The following is a 15,049-nucleotide window of genomic DNA, read 5'->3' as shown; positions in this document are numbered from 1 at the left end:
GGTTTGGGAGGCGAGCATGGGAGGATTAAACAAATTTTAAATAGGGCAAAGAGGTGGGAGCGGAAAGGAGGAGGCATAGGGTTAAAAAAGATGGTGGAATGAGATGGACATCATTACCCTAAGTACATGTATGAAGACACGAATGGTGTGAATATACTTTGTATACAACCAGAGATATGAAAAATTGTGCTCTGTATGTGTAATATGAATTGCAATGCATTCTGCTGTCATATATAACAAATTAGAATAAAAAAGAGAAAGTTCTACATATATGTCTGCACATATGATGTGACGCTATATCATGTACAACCAGAGAAGTGAAAAGTTGGGCTGCAATTGTATACAAAGAATCAAAATGCATTCTGCTGTCATATATACCTAATTATTTGATTAGAATAAATAAATTAATTAATTAATTAAAATTTTTAAAAAAATTTCAGGGCTGGGGTTGTGGCTCAGCTGTAGAGCAACCGCCTAGCACTTGTGAAGCACTTGGTTCAATCTCCAGCACCACATAAAAATAAATAAAGATATTGTGTCCAACTACTATATATATATATATATATATATATATATATATATCTACATATATTTTTTTCAGACTCTGCAACTGTCTCTCAAGGTCATATTTTGTTTTAATGCCCTGTTCTCCATGCCCCATTTTCCCTCACTCCAATAGGAAAACACCTAGGAAGAGTTCATTACTATACTCTTGAATGCATCAATGTCCATTGGAGGTAAGGCTTCCAATTCTTGTGGTTTTCAGGGTGCTGGGTGCAAATTGCCTGCTTGAGACCAAAAGCATTCACTGAGGCTTTAGCTTCAGCCCCTCTCCTCTGCTTTCAATGCAAGTTCGAGTTAGGAAGATGCTTTTTCTGAATGTTTTTGTTCCAAAAATTTCTATGTTGAAATCCTAACCTTATCTGAGATGATGGTATGAGGTGGGGCATTTCTGGAGGTGATTAGGGGTTTCTTTACTCCTTCAACCATTAGAGGACACAGTGAGAAAGTGCCATCCATGAGAAAGCGGGCTATCATCAGACACTGAATCTGCTAGCACCTTGATCTTGAACATCCCAGCCTCCAGAACTGTGAGAAGTTTCTTTTGTTTATAAGTTATCCAGTTTATTGCATTTTGTTATGGTAACCCAAAGGGACTAAGACAGGGAACAGCCAGACCTTCATTGAATTTGTGGTAGGAGGAGATACTAGTGGGTCTCATCTCTTCTGAGTGAAGTTTACCCAGTTCCATTTTTCTTCTTAAAAGTTTAAGCAAAGATGCTTAACCTGGAGTTCCCCAGTTCCCAAGGATAGAATACAGGGGGGCCTGTGAAACGGAATGGAAAAAAATTAACATCTTTATTTTCACTAAACTTTAAACAAACAGCATCTTCTTCACTATAATGATAGGAAAAAAAACACAGTAACATTGGTAGTACCTGTGACTTGTCACTAATAGAAATCACAGATATTCCCATATTGAATTATAGCTATTGCACACCTCCAAATCTCATTTATGCTCTTTACAACCTTAACATTACTTCAGTTATTAAACCTACTCTAGATCTTGTTATTAAATATTTTAATAAAAGAGCACTATAGTGTTAAGAGTACCATTTCATTTTTTATATTTTATAACAGAATATCAGTAAAATGGTTTCCTTGTTAATCTTATGAACTTCATTTTATGAACCTAAGAATGTTCTGAGAAGGCATTTATTACAATTTATTAAACTTTAAAAACATCATTTTACATGGTGGGCACATGCCTGGAATCCCAGCAACTTGGAAGGCTAAGGCAGAGGACTGCAAATTAAAGGCAAGCCTGGGCAACTTAGTGAGACCCTGTCTCAAAAAATAATAAAATAAAAAGAGTTGGGAATGTAGGTCAGTGGTAGAGCACCCCTGGGTTCAATACCTGAAATAGCAAAAAAACAAATGAAAGGACAATTTCAGATTCTGGAACCTCCAGTCTGTCTTTGGTTGTTTGGGATTGGTATGGTTCACTCTCTATATTGGTTTTATATGTTATCAGTAACAACATAGCATTTAAACCCAAAAGGGTCTGCATTCTTTCTTCAAGAGAGAAAGGATTTCCTGAGCAGACTACACTCCATTCCACAACCAGGTTTGGAGGAATGTGGGCTAGAGGACCCCAAGGGAGAGTGTGCATGGCCCTTGCCCTTCTTAAAGATTCCTCAACATTTAGATTTCAATTAAAAATGCCTTTCACACTGGGCATGGTGGTGCATGCCTGCAATCCCAGCAATTTGGGAGGCTGAGGCAAGAGGATCATAAGTTTAAGGCTAGCCTCAGCAACTTAGTAAGGCCCTAAGCAACTTAAGGAGAACTTATCTCAAAATTAAAACAACAACAACAACAACAAAAAACACTTGCAGAGCAGAGGGGCCATCAACCTTAATTTCCACTGGTGACTCACCAGTCTAAAACTTTTTTTTTTTTTTTTTGTATCAGGGAATGAACTCAGGGAGCTTAACCACTAAGCCACATTCCAAATCTTTATTTTGAGACAGAGTTTCACAAGTTATTTAGGGCCTTACTAAATTGCTGAGGCTGACTGGAAACTTGCCACCCTCCTGCCTCAGTCTTCCAATTCACTAGGATTACAGGCATAGGCCTCCATGCCCAGCTCACTCTCCGTAACATTTTACTCTTGATCTGAGTCCACAAAGACAGAGCCTTTGAAATGGAATATCCCAACTAGGTGTGGTGGTGCATACCTGGAATCTCAGCAATTGGGGAAGATGAGGCAGGAGAATCATAAATTCAAGGCCAGCCTGGACAACTTAGTGAGACTTTGTCTTAAAATAAAATTCAAAGGGCCAAGGATGTAGCTCAGTAGTAAAGCATTTGCCTAGCTTGCACAAGGCCCCGGGTCTGATTTTCAGTACCAAAAAAAGACAAAATAAACAAAACAAAAAGAAATACCACTCCTTTTATATCTCTAATATTAGGCAAAAATAACAGGATTCTGAACAAGTAATGGAAATTACTTAGAGAAAATGACAGTTCATGCTAAGAATTTTACCTTCATAATTATTGATGTGCAGAGAGAGATTCATGATAATGAATTGATGTGCAGAGAGAGATTCATGGGCTGGAGGTGTGTAGCTCAGTGGTAGAGGTCTTGCCTGGCATACTGAAAGTCCCGGGTTTAATGCATAGCAATACATAAACACACACACAAAGGCACATTACAAAATAGCAATTTTTGTCTGCAGTGCAAAATTTTATATCATATATAAAGAGGGAAATATAAGACAGGGCAGAATCTGAAAATACACCCATAAAAAATGTTAATAATAGTTAATTCTGAATAGAGGGCTCATAGGGGATTTTTAATTTTTGCATTATTTTTTTCTTTTTTCCTGATGTACATGTTTTACATTTGTTTAAAAAGATAAGGCAATACAGCTGTTTTCATTTTGTAAAACTCAAAATGTTAAACTACTTCTTACTGTACTTAGAACCTTGAAGAGCTACTTAACCAACTCACTGGCTTCTCACCTTTTGGGGAGATAAAAAGGCAGAATGAAGAGTGGAGGAATTTAATTTATTCACCAAAACAAAACAACAACAAATACTTATGTGTTATAACATCGACTTCATAGGGTGGGTCACATTAAGGCTTCCATATTCTTTGGCTAATCAACAACCAGTACATAGCAGGCTTCCTTCAAGGTCAGCTCTCCCCTTTCCATTACAAGTTCATTTCCCTCTCAGAGTGCTCACTAGAGTGCTTGAGGATAGTGAGGGAGATTTTCCTTCCAGATCGCCACACTCCATTTCTCTAAGTTATAATATTTTTTTTCTGTGTCCAATTTTTCTTCCTTTTCTACTTTTCAATCTTTCTAGTCCTCTTTTCTGGGTATTGCCCCCAGATGTTTTAGATAATTTACTCTAAAAAATGAGTATTTTGAAAACTGTGACTGTCTCCAGAGCTGAAACAAACACATACCCAGTGTTTCAGTTATCTCTGGCAGAATAGCCCACCCCCAACCCCCAACCCTGGGCCACTCCTGCCCAAAAAATCTGTGTGGAGGTAGCAGGAAATGCCTCCTGGGTTGCTCTTCTGTTTATTGTCCATGATTCTGTGGTTCAGAGTCTGCAGGGAATGGCTCATCTTTGCTCCATGTAGCATCAGTTGGGCCTGTGTGACAGCTGCAGGGTCTCAGGTGGCCCTTCTCACACATGTGGAATTTGGCTGTTGGTCAGGGTGCCCTGGTTTCCTCCACGTGGCTACTGTCGTTCCAATTAGTCTCTCATTATTCTACAGGTTAACCTGAGTTCCCCTGCCCAGTGGCTGATTCCAAAGGGGATGAAAACAGAACCTTCAAAGTCCTAAGACCTTCAAGTCCCACAGCACCACCCTACCAGTCAAAGCAAGTCACACCAGAATCAAGGGGTGGGAAAACAGATTTCCCCTCTTGCTGCAGAAATAGTAAAGGTTATGCAGGCAGAAGGAGTTGTTGTGGACATCTTCAGGAATAATTCATCTAACATAGAGAGTTCAAGATTTTAAAAAAAATTTAAATGAGCTTAACAATCATGGTAATGATAATAATATCACCAGTGAGAGATTTTTTTTTTTTCTTACTGACACTTCCACTTTCAGCCCTCATTTGCCTCTCCTCTCCTCTCCTCTCTGTCATTTTAGGCCAGAAAATCGTGAGTTCTTGCTGTATTACCCTTGTCTCCCTCTTCCTCCACGTGCATTCCCCAGATGCTCACTCTTACTCCTCTGCTTTTCTCTGGTTCTTTCCTTTTCTTGGAGGATTTCATCTGTTCCCCAGGCTTCAACTGCCACTCTACCCTGAAGATTCCCGAATTTTAATTTCCAGCCAGCCTGAAACTGCAAGTGCCTCTTGTATGTCTCTATTTGGATATCTCACAGGTAACCTCAGCTTTGTGTGTCCTAAACCAATTTGGCATTTTTTATCCCCCAAAGCTACTTACTGTTCTGTTACCCTTTCTCAGACAATGGTGTCCTGTTTCATCTAGTGAACCAAGTAAGAAACCTGGCAGTATTCTTCAATACTCTCCTCTTCCTCGTGCCCCAGTCCAGTTACCAGATCCCACCTGCTCCTGAAATCTTTGTTCCAGCCTCTCCACGCCTGCTATCATTTTCTTAGTTCAGGCTGGCTTCATCTTTGCTGCCTACATTACTTCAAAAGCCTTGTCACTGGTGTTAGTCCCACCCTCAGCTCCATTCTTAACACTGGGCCATCATCCCTTGCTAACACTTGTTAGCAAGAGTCCTTGGGATAAAAGCTCTACATTTAAAAAAAAAAAAGTTGACATCCCTATGGCACACAAAAGCCCCTTATATTCTGGGCTGCTTTCCTTAAAGACTAAACACTTCACCCTGCCTCTTGAATTGTAATCCAGATAATTCAGAGCATCCTGAATGTTCTCTACTCTCTACCTCCAACCAACTCTCCCAGGTTAGAGATCAACTGGGGAGAGCTAGGCACAGTGGGGCATGTCTGTAATACCAGTGGCTCAGGAGGTGGAGGCAGGAGGATCCCAAGTTCAGAGCCAGCCTCAGCAACTTAGGGAGGCCCTGAGCAACTCAGTGAGACCCTGTCTCTAAATAACATATAAAAAGGGCTGGGGCCATGGCTCAGTGGTTAAGTGCCCCTGGGTTCAATCCCTGGTGCCAAAAACACTATGAACTCTCCTTGAATTCTGAAGAAAACCAATGTCTCATACCATGTCCTGTAAATTCTACTTGTCTTTGTCTCCCATCCAAGCTTCTTTAGAATAGGAACCTAACTTCACTGCTTTTGTTGTCACAGTGCCTAAAACACATAGTTAGATGCTCAACAAATACTTGTTGAATGGAGTGGACTAATGAACAAAGGCATAAGCAATGCAGTGTTTATCTCATAGAGATGTGAAAATGTACCACATGCTAGAGAAACAGGTGTCATGGGCTGTAGCTGTGGGCAAGGGAAGGTCTGGGTGGAAGATGAGGTTGGAAGGATTGGGAGAGTACCTGGGGACAGACTAATAGCTCAGGATGGGATGGCCCTTTATCTGCTGACAATGGGAGTCAAGGATCATTTTTAAATAGGGAGTGTCGTGACTGGATTATGGTTTAATAAAGCCATTCTTGGTAAGGAGTTCGGGCACTGAAAAACAGCTGGTGTGTGGGTGGACATTGGGAAGGGGGATTGCAGGTCATTTAATACAGGCAAGATCTGAAGATAGATTGACCTAGAACAACCATTTGAAGGGTAGAAATAGTAAGAAAAGACACTTCTATGGCAAAGCTGCAGGGACCTGGGGACTAACTGGATCCCTGGGCTTTGAGGGAGGAAGGTGAATGTTGGATGGGTGACAAGGAACCTATGCAGGTGTAGAAACAGCAATTTTAGTTTTGGTGATATTGAGTTTGAGGTGCCTGAGGGACCGCTGTCTCTGGATCTCTAGAAATTGTGCCACTACCACCCTATTCCTCCTACCCCTTTCTCTTTTCTTTCCTCTTTTGAATCACTCCCAGAAGTCATGAATGCTCCCAGCTGCTCAGCACCCTGGGACACCATGCTGGCAGGCCCCACATTCCTGAGGAAGGCACTGGGTTTAGGCCTGGAGGGTCTGGCGTGGCCACCCCAGGGAGGCAGCTCCCTGACAGGAAGGAAGGCTGGCCTGCCGGCTGGGCACACACAGGAGCTTCCTTTGCTGCAGCAGGTGCCCAGGCCAGCTGCTCCAGCCCCTCAGGCTCAGATCAACAGGATGGGACAGCCCAAGCGGAAGGAAGCCTGCAGGGAGGGACACCCCTGCAGACAGAAGCAGGGGTATGGGGTGGAGGGAAGCAGGAAGAGCTGCCTAGGCTGCTGAGCTGGCAGCAGATTCAGGAGAGGCGGTGACAGGGGGAATCACTCAGTTCTCATCTCCCACCCGGGTCCTCTCTGGCCCTGGCCAATGGTATTATTACTACTGTTGGCTAGCTTGGGCTTTAGGCATACCAGAAGGGGCCACTGGAAGATGTTCATAGATTATCAGTTTCTAAGAAAAATAATTCTATTCTATGCTCATTCTGAGGTTATTGGGAAAGGACTTGCATTATTAGCCTTTCAATTATGCAGAGAAATTAGACAGCTAGCAGGAAGGGCAATGAATCCCGACAGGATCGGCCTGTCCAGAGGAGAAGATAAACCTCCGGTTTGCTTTAAGCCGGGTTATCACTGCCCTGTTCTCCAACAGCTGCTGTGAACCCGCACAAATGGTCAAAAGGAAGGGGGGAGGGGTGAATAAGGAACCAGAGCCACGGCTGTCTAACTGGGAGTTCCCAGCCTCTGCCCTCGCTGCAACACACAGGCGATTTTCCTTTCAGAAACCCAGCCTGTCAGAGGCAGGCTGGGGGATAAGTCTAGGGTGGGGGTTGGGGGGGCGCGGCATGTGTCTTGGACCTGGCTAGGGACTCTACCTCCAGGCGCTCTCAGACTGCAGGCCCTCCTCACCCCATCCCCACAACGCGGTTTCCAGGCAGGGCGTTTCCGAAGGCCCAGGTCCGGGGTGTGGGGGTGGGGTGAGGAAAGTGGGGTCTACCTTTGAAACAGCTTGTAGACTGTAATTTAAACTTCGACTACACCGAAATCAAACCCGATTCGCAACGGAGTGTCCGCTCCTGAGAAAGATTAAAAAAAAAAAAAAAACGGGTCTAGGCTCCCGGCTAAGCCGCTGGCCCTGTTGCCGGGGCTTCCTGCAGTCCCCAAGCCAGCCTCTCGGTCGCTCAGGAGGAGGGATGGGTGGGGCGGGCAGGAGCTGGCAAAGCTGCCGGCGCCGCAGATGGGGAGGGCAAGCCTTTGCCGGCGGCCGAGTGTGGGCGGGGGGTGCGCGAGCAGGTGTCTGTTCAACTACAGGGCTCCCAGCCACCCGCGCGGCCCTGGTGCTCCCCACGGCTTAGCGAGGCAAAACCTAGCAAATGCTCCAGATATGCAGCTCAGTTAGTTGGTCATCGGGCTCCACTTTCTCGCTAGACGCACAAGAGGACGGCACTTTCAATGCAAATCTCTTGGCTCTAGCCTCCTGGCTTCCAGCCGCGGCCGCCCCCGCCCGCTCGGCGTCCCGCCCACTCCGTGGCGGGCTGAGACCCGGCCCGGCGCGAAGGGGACGGGGCGGAGCGGGCATCCCTCCCCACCCCACCCCAACGAGCCCGGCCCTCCGCAGTGCCTAGGCGCGCCTCCCCGTTAGGCCCCCGCCCGCTGCACACCCCCACCCCAGGCTAGGGAAGAAGACAAGCGGCGAGGGGTAGCGAGGGGTGAGGGGCGTCACTGAGTCAGGTGGCCACGGGAGTTCCCCAGGGCTGAGCCGAGGGAACACGCTGCCGGGGGTTGTGTACACGCTCCACTGACATAGCTTCACGCTGCCGGGCAGCCGCTGATCACGCGTGGCCCCGGGAGCCCATTGGCCGGTGCCTCACACACCTTTGCTGCTGATTGGCCATCCCCAGGCTCCGCCCACCCCCGCCCGCGGCGCGGGGCAGGCAGAGCGGCTACCTGAATGGGGAGGGGGCAGACGGCGCGGAGCGCAGCGGCGGCGGGAGCGGCGTCGAGTGTCTCTGTGCGCCCGTCTGTGGCCCAGGAGCCAAGCAGCCCACCAGCCAGTCACCTCGCCGCCTGCGTTCAGGCAGCCATCCATGCTCAACTTCGGCGCTTCTCTCCAGCAGGCTGCGGTAAGTCACCTGGGGATGCCCCTGTCCTTCCCTTCCTTGCAGTGTCTGAGGACTAGCGGGGTGCGAACCCTAGCCCCAGACGTCAGCCACGCCTGATAATCTGAGCTGTAGCAGAGTCCTAGGGAAGGGAATTCCTGCTTGCAGGCTGTGGGCATTAGCGAGGGCATGTGTGCTGCAGAGAGGGTCGGAAGATGCGACTGGGACCTGGAGACCGGGAAGAGGGATTATGCTCCTAGGTATACTGAGGAACAGGGGCAGCTCCGCTGGGAGACCTAGGGAGGCTCCCGAGGGGGGTAGTGGGGAGGGGGCTGCTGCTCTGGCACTGAGATTAGGGGAAAATGTAAGGAAGTTAAAGAGGAGGAAGGGGGCACCCTGCACCTGGCTCTAGGGAGAGATGCCCCTGTCTGCATCAGGAATGCGACCCAGGGTAGGAAAGGGCTGCTCGCAATCTTTCGAGGGGCTGGTGTCCAGAGAAGCAGCAAGGAGGCTGCTCATCGTAGGGGGTCTGAATGGAGTCTTGCAGGACGGAGACTGCCAGCTGAGGACCGCCGGAAGGGGGCTGCTCAGTAGATGGCCAGATAGCCCGGAGCTGGAGGAAGGGGCGGGGGCTGCTCAGTAGATGGCCAGATAGCCCGGAGCTGGGGGAAGGGGCGCCCGGTATCGGCGCGGGGGATGCCACGCGGGCCCTGCGGTCGCCTAGGGGGACGAGGAGCCCCCGCAGACGTCGAGAGGGACTCCCATCTCCGGCGAAGGCAGGTGGCCGCCTTCTGACGACTCCTCGGAGGGGGCAGGGAGCTGCCTCCGGGGTCGAAGGGTGGGGGAACAGGATTAGCAGCTGGGCGGGAAGGTGGGCGGGGGAGCTGGGGCTGCGAGACACGGGGGCTGCGTGTCAAGGCGGGAGCTGTGGGCCGTGGGGGCCGAGCGTCTGGAGCCAGGGCCTGTGGGGGCTGCACGTCTGAGAACTCGCGGCGGCGGGCGAAAGCTGCCGGAAACCGCGGGGAGGGGGCGCCGCGTCTGCGGGGAGAGACGGGGTGGTCTGAGGTCCTGCGGGCCGCGTGGGCGGGAAGCGCCTAGGGCTCCGCCGGCTCCCCGGGGACTGCGGGCGGGAGGAGGGCGGCGGCCAGGCTTCCGCGGGGACCCAGCTCCTCCTTCCGCAGCTGAGGCGGAGGCCGGGAGCGGGTTCGCCCGGGGAGCTCCTCGTCCCCGAGTGACCCAGCCCCGGCCCCCGCCAGGGGCGGGAGCGAGGCTCGGCCTCGCTGTCTGTTCCTAAGGGAACGGCGGCTCGGGAGAGCTGGAAGGGGCGGGCGCCTCCTGAGCCGGCGCCGCCCCGCCCCTCCCTCTTCTCTCCCCTCCCCTCCCCTCTCCGCCTGTCTCCTCCTTCGCTCCCCCGCGGCCCGGCGCGCACTGTTGGGTGGTTGGCGGGTGCACCCACGGCCCCTCCCCGCCGGCGTAAGGGCGGGGGCCCCGGCTCAGGAAGTAGGGGAAAGGTGACGGCGCGGCAATTCCCAGTTCACGTTTCCTGAGCCGCCGCGAGCAGCCGCTGATCACGCTTTGTTCACATGCCTCGCCCCCTCCTCCCCCACGCCCCCGCCCTGGGCCTCACAGCCAATCCGGGCCCGGGCCGCCGGCCGGCTGGCCAATGGCGGGGGCTGGGGCGCGGGGACGTGCGCGCGGTGAGGAATGTTCCCAGTGACTCACCCGGCAGCTTCATTGAGGTTGGGGCGGCCCCGTCGGTCCCCGCCAGCGAGGATCTCCCCCGCTGTCCGCCTCCGCCCCCAGTCTGCCTCCCTCACCGGAGTCTCAGCCCGCGCTTCCCTTTCCTGCCTCTCGCCCCACTCCCTTTCCTCCCCTCCGTTTCCCTTCCTACCTCTTACCGGCTCACGCTCTCCTTCCCCCTACTTGCCTTTTTTCCTGTCTTTGCATTGGTGTCTTGAGAAGGCTTTTACATATACAGACTCTGCCATTAAAGCCTGCATAAATGCGAGCTTGATTATGCAATTTCATTGTTAATGATATTTCATTTTCTTAGGATATCGGTGTGAAGGGATCATGCATTTTTTAAAACAAGCTTTGAGAATAATACCTGATTATCCAGTTTTTAGTATTGCATTTGCTGGTCATGATATTTTTCCAGCAAATAATGCATTGAGTTAAAAAAATAGATCTGGTAAAAGGGTACATAGTCATGAAGAGGTTGAAACTTGACTAAAATTATGCTTGGGAAATTTCCCCACATATTTCACTTGATCTCTAAGATAATCACGTTTTCAAACAATTTCACTTGGAAGAAACTCTGGTGATCCCTGATTAGCTCAGACCCATAACAGGCCAGAGCTCTGTCCATTATATAAGAAGAAAGTTTGGGCTTTTTTTTTTTTTTTTTTCTAAGTCAAGTGCTTCCCTTTTGGAACACAAAGCACTGAGAACTCTGGTCTTAGTCCCTTTAATGGTAGTATGGTATTCCTTACAAGGGCATCAGTGTTTGGTGCAAACTAAATGAGAAGAATGAAAAAGATTTTATTACCATGAAGTCTGGGTCACCTGACAAGTGTAGCTGAACTTTCTAAGTATTAGAGTAGGAATTAGAAAAATATATATTTCAAATTCTAACTTGGAGATTTGTGCAAGTTGAAAATAAAAAGCATTAGTACATTTCTCTGTTTCATTTTGAAAGATAAAGTACGCTTATGAGCTTTAATCTTTTTGTTTTTATAGGAGGAAAGAATGGAAATGATTTCTGAAAGGTCAAAAGAGAATATGTATTCCTGGAACAAAACTGCAGAGAAAAGTGATTTTGAAGCTGTAGAAGCACTTATGTCAATGAGCTGCAGTTGGAAGTCTGATTTTAAGAAATACCTTGAAAATAGACCTGTCACACCAGTATCTGATATGTCTGAGGAAGAGAATCTGCTTCCAGGGACACCTGATTTTCATACAATCCCCGCATTTGTAAGTATTACTTTTCTTAAGATGGGTGTTATTTCTTACAAATTTACCTAATAAACTCTTAATTTCTCACACCATTCTTGTATGTTTCTTTTTAGTGTTTGACTCCACCTTACAGTCCCTCTGACTTTGAACCTTCTCAAGTGTCAAATCTGATGGCACCAGCGCCATCTACGGGACACTTCAAATCATTCTCAGATACTGCCAAGCCTCACAGTGCTGCACCTTTCAAAGAGGAAGAGAAGAGCTCAGTATCTACCCCCAAACTCCCCAAGGCTCAAGCAACAAGTGTGATCCGTCATACAGCTGATGCCCAGCTGTGTAACCACCGATCCTGCCCTGTGAAGGCAGCTAGCATCCTCAACTATCAGGACAATTCTTTTCGAAGAAGAACCCACCTAAATATTGAAGCTGCAAGAAAAAACATACCCTGTGCAGCTGTGTCACCAAACAGATCCAAATGTGAGCGAAATGCAGTGGCAGATGTTGATGAGAAAGCGGGCACTGCACTTTATGACTTTTCTGTGCCTTCCTCAGAGACAGTCATCTGTAGGTCTCAGCCAACCCCCACTTCCCCGCAGCAGAAGTCTGTGTTGGTCTCCCCACCTGCGGTATCCACAGGGGGAGTGCCACCTATGCCCGTCATCTGTCAGATGGTTCCCCTGCCTGCAAGCAACCCTGTCATGACAACAGTCGTTCCCAGCACTCCACCTAGCCAGCCACCAGCTGTCTGCCCCCCTGTGGTATTCATGGGTACTCAGGTTCCCAAGGGCGCTGTCATGTTTGTGGTACCCCAGCCTGTTGTGCAGAACCCAAAGCCTCCAGTGGTGAGCCCCAATGGCACCAGACTCTCTCCCATTGCCCCTGCTCCTGGCTTTTCCCCTTCAGCAGCTAAAGTCACTCCTCAGATTGATTCATCCAGGATAAGAAGTCACATCTGTAGCCATCCAGGATGTGGCAAGACCTACTTTAAGAGTTCTCATCTAAAGGCCCACATGAGAACACATACAGGTACCTACCATTGGTTGTTTATGTCTTTAAGATGAATGTAAATGAAGAGGTGTCCCCCCACATTAGATGACAAATACAGACTAGGCATATTGAAGTCATTTCAGTGGGTGATGTTGATTTACCAGTGCAAGGTCCACTGAAAGACTTCCTTAGTGCTTTTGTTTTATTCTCAAATGATTTTTATTTAAATATCTGAGTAGTTTTTTTTAACAAAGTATCTTTAAAACCATTAAACCTTAGTTGAGGTCAGAAAGCCTTTTTGGTTTCAACTTTTATTGAGGGGAAATTTCATAAATGTGATGAGTGAAAGTTGAAAATGTATAGTTTATTAATTTAATATTCCAAATATATCTCATACCTTTAGATATGGTTGAACATTAATTTTTAAAGATTTAATAAATGTATAGTAGGGGCTGGGGATGTGGCTCAAGCGGTAGCGCGCCCGCCTGGAATGCGTGCGGCCCGGGTTTGATCCTCCAGCACCACATACAAACAAAGATGTTGTGTCCACCAATAACTAATAAATAAATAAATATTTTTTAAAAAATGTATAGTAATAGTGCTCTTGATTTCTTTGTCTTAGGGGAAAAGCCTTTCAGCTGTAGCTGGAAGGGTTGTGACAGGAGGTTTGCACGTTCTGATGAACTGTCCAGACATCGGCGAACCCACACAGGTGAGAAGAAATTTGCCTGTCCCATGTGTGATCGGCGGTTCATGAGGAGTGACCATTTAACAAAGCATGCCCGGCGTCACCTGTCAGCCAAGAAGCTCCCAAATTGGCAAATGGAAGTGAGCAAGTTAAATGACATTGCTCTCCCTCCAACTCCTGCACCCACACAGTGACAGATTGGAAGGTGAAGAATCAGAACTAACTTTGGTCACAGCCAAGAACCAGTGGTGGTATCCAAATGCTTCCACTGCAAGTCTGTGGCCCTCCAGTGGGGGCTAAAAGCAGAAGCCCCACAGCCCGAGGTGAAGGCCCAGCCTGGGTTAGATGACAAGAAGTGCTTTCAGCCACAGGCAGGTCACAGAACGGCAGGTTTCATTTCTTAAAAGAGAGATGAGAGGGCTTTTATTCCTTTGAATATTTTTTGAAGGTTTCGGATGAGGTCAACACAGGTAGCACAGATTTTTGAATTTGTGTGCACATTTGTTACTTTATTTTTGCTGTTTATACTTGAGACCAACTTTTCAATGTGATTCTTCTAAAGCACTGGTTTCAAGAATATAAAGACTAGAAATATTACGGTACAGAATGGAGACGGAAAATCAGTTTGTATTATTAGGTAAATATTGTCATCTTTTCCTAGAGTTATCTTGTTTGCTATTCCTAGTCTTTCCAGTCAACTTTGTGGATGTAGTTATTAAATATATTTAGAACTATCATTTTACACTATTGTTGATATTTGGAATTGAACAGCTGTACATTGCTAAAGAGGGCCCAAAGAATTGGAATCCTCATTAATTTAATTGCTTTGAAAAGTAGCACCAATTTTTTTTTCACTTTTGTTTGAAAGTTTAACAGTTGACTGTATTTAGGCATTTTATTATGCTTTGGACTTTAGTTTGCCTGCAGTTTGTTGTGTAGATTTGAAAACTGTATACCAACATGTTTTCTGTAGATTCTTAAGATACACTGCACTTTGTTTAGAAAAAAAAGTTTGAAAATGAAAATATATATTGTAAAGAAGGGATATCAAGAACTTTAGATAACTCCTTGAAAAGGATGGCTTATGTCATCAGTGAAGAACCCTTATGAGAACACGGTGTGTGCTTTATTGAATTAGAAAGCTTGTGATCATTATTCGCACATGGACAAATGTCCTGTTAATTTATAGGAGTTTTTTGGGGATGTGGAAATAGGTAGGTAGAAAAATTATTAGAAAATTCACTTTTGTTAACAGTATTTCTGTTATATTCTGTTGTATAGTGGATGATATACACAGTGGTTAAAACAAAAGTAAGTTTGAAATATATAGTGGAAAATGTCACTGTTATCTTCCCATTTAAAATTTTCCTATATGTTGGGTATAGATTACTGAAGACTGGGACCCTTGGAAAACAGTTTTCCCATTAAAAAAATCCTCATGATAATTTGCACAATGTTTCTTTTGTTGTACTTTATATCTTGTTTACAATAAAGAATTTCCTTTGGTATATATAATTGGTTTGTTGCATTTGCTAAAAAACATTCTTACTCTCACCTTGATATTTATCACTCATACAATCTGAGGACTTAGTATCTGAATTTCTCTCAGGGTTTCATTCAAATATGAAACTGTAGGAGTATGTCTTTTATATGGATCTATTTAGTATACAAAGTGAGACTGGGTATCCCTGTTGTTGATGACATGTTATCCAGTTCCAAGAAACCAACACATTTTAATTTTT

The 15,049-nt window shown here is 46.8% G+C and overlaps 1 protein-coding gene and 1 long non-coding RNA gene across 3 annotated transcripts; one reads left to right on the top strand and one right to left on the bottom strand.

Moving 5' to 3' along the window:
- Positions 1-1,105: 1,105 nt before the first annotated feature.
- Positions 1,106-8,662, bottom strand: LOC308633397. 2 transcript variants are annotated; one of them, XR_014018774.1, is made up of 3 exons: positions 7,576-8,198; positions 3,050-3,160; positions 1,106-1,327 (listed from the first exon to the last, which is right to left on the bottom strand). It is a non-coding gene; the product is annotated as an uncharacterized lncRNA (long non-coding RNA). The 2 variants fall into 2 exon arrangements; XR_014018773.1 differs by lacking the exon at positions 7,576-8,198 and adding an exon at positions 8,526-8,662 and having other exon boundaries at positions 1,124-1,327.
- Positions 8,514-14,804, top strand: KLF10 (KLF transcription factor 10). Its single transcript, XM_081266156.1, has 4 exons — positions 8,514-8,701; positions 11,417-11,650; positions 11,746-12,658; positions 13,242-14,804. The coding sequence occupies exons 1-4, from the start codon at positions 8,666-8,668 to the stop codon at positions 13,499-13,501; spliced, it is 1,443 nt and encodes a 480-aa protein (XP_081122282.1). The 5' UTR covers positions 8,514-8,665; the 3' UTR covers positions 13,502-14,804.
- The last annotated feature ends 245 nt before the right edge of the window (positions 14,805-15,049 follow it).

This window comes from Spermophilus citellus (assembly GCF_964194105.1).
Source record: "Spermophilus citellus genome assembly, chromosome: 14".
Taxonomy (NCBI): Eukaryota; Metazoa; Chordata; class Mammalia; order Rodentia; family Sciuridae; genus Spermophilus; species Spermophilus citellus.
This window is presented reverse-complemented; position numbering and strand designations above follow the sequence as displayed.

Coding starts and splice junctions, on each gene's coding strand:
- KLF10 (XM_081266156.1), top strand. CDS start 8,666: ATGCTCAACTTCGGCGCTTCTCTCCAGCAGGCTGCG. Junction 11,651..11,745: donor TTCATACAATCCCCGCATTT/GTAAGTATTACT, acceptor GTTTCTTTTTAG/TGTTTGACTCCACCTTACAG. Junction 12,659..13,241: donor CCACATGAGAACACATACAG/GTACCTACCATT, acceptor TCTTTGTCTTAG/GGGAAAAGCCTTTCAGCTGT.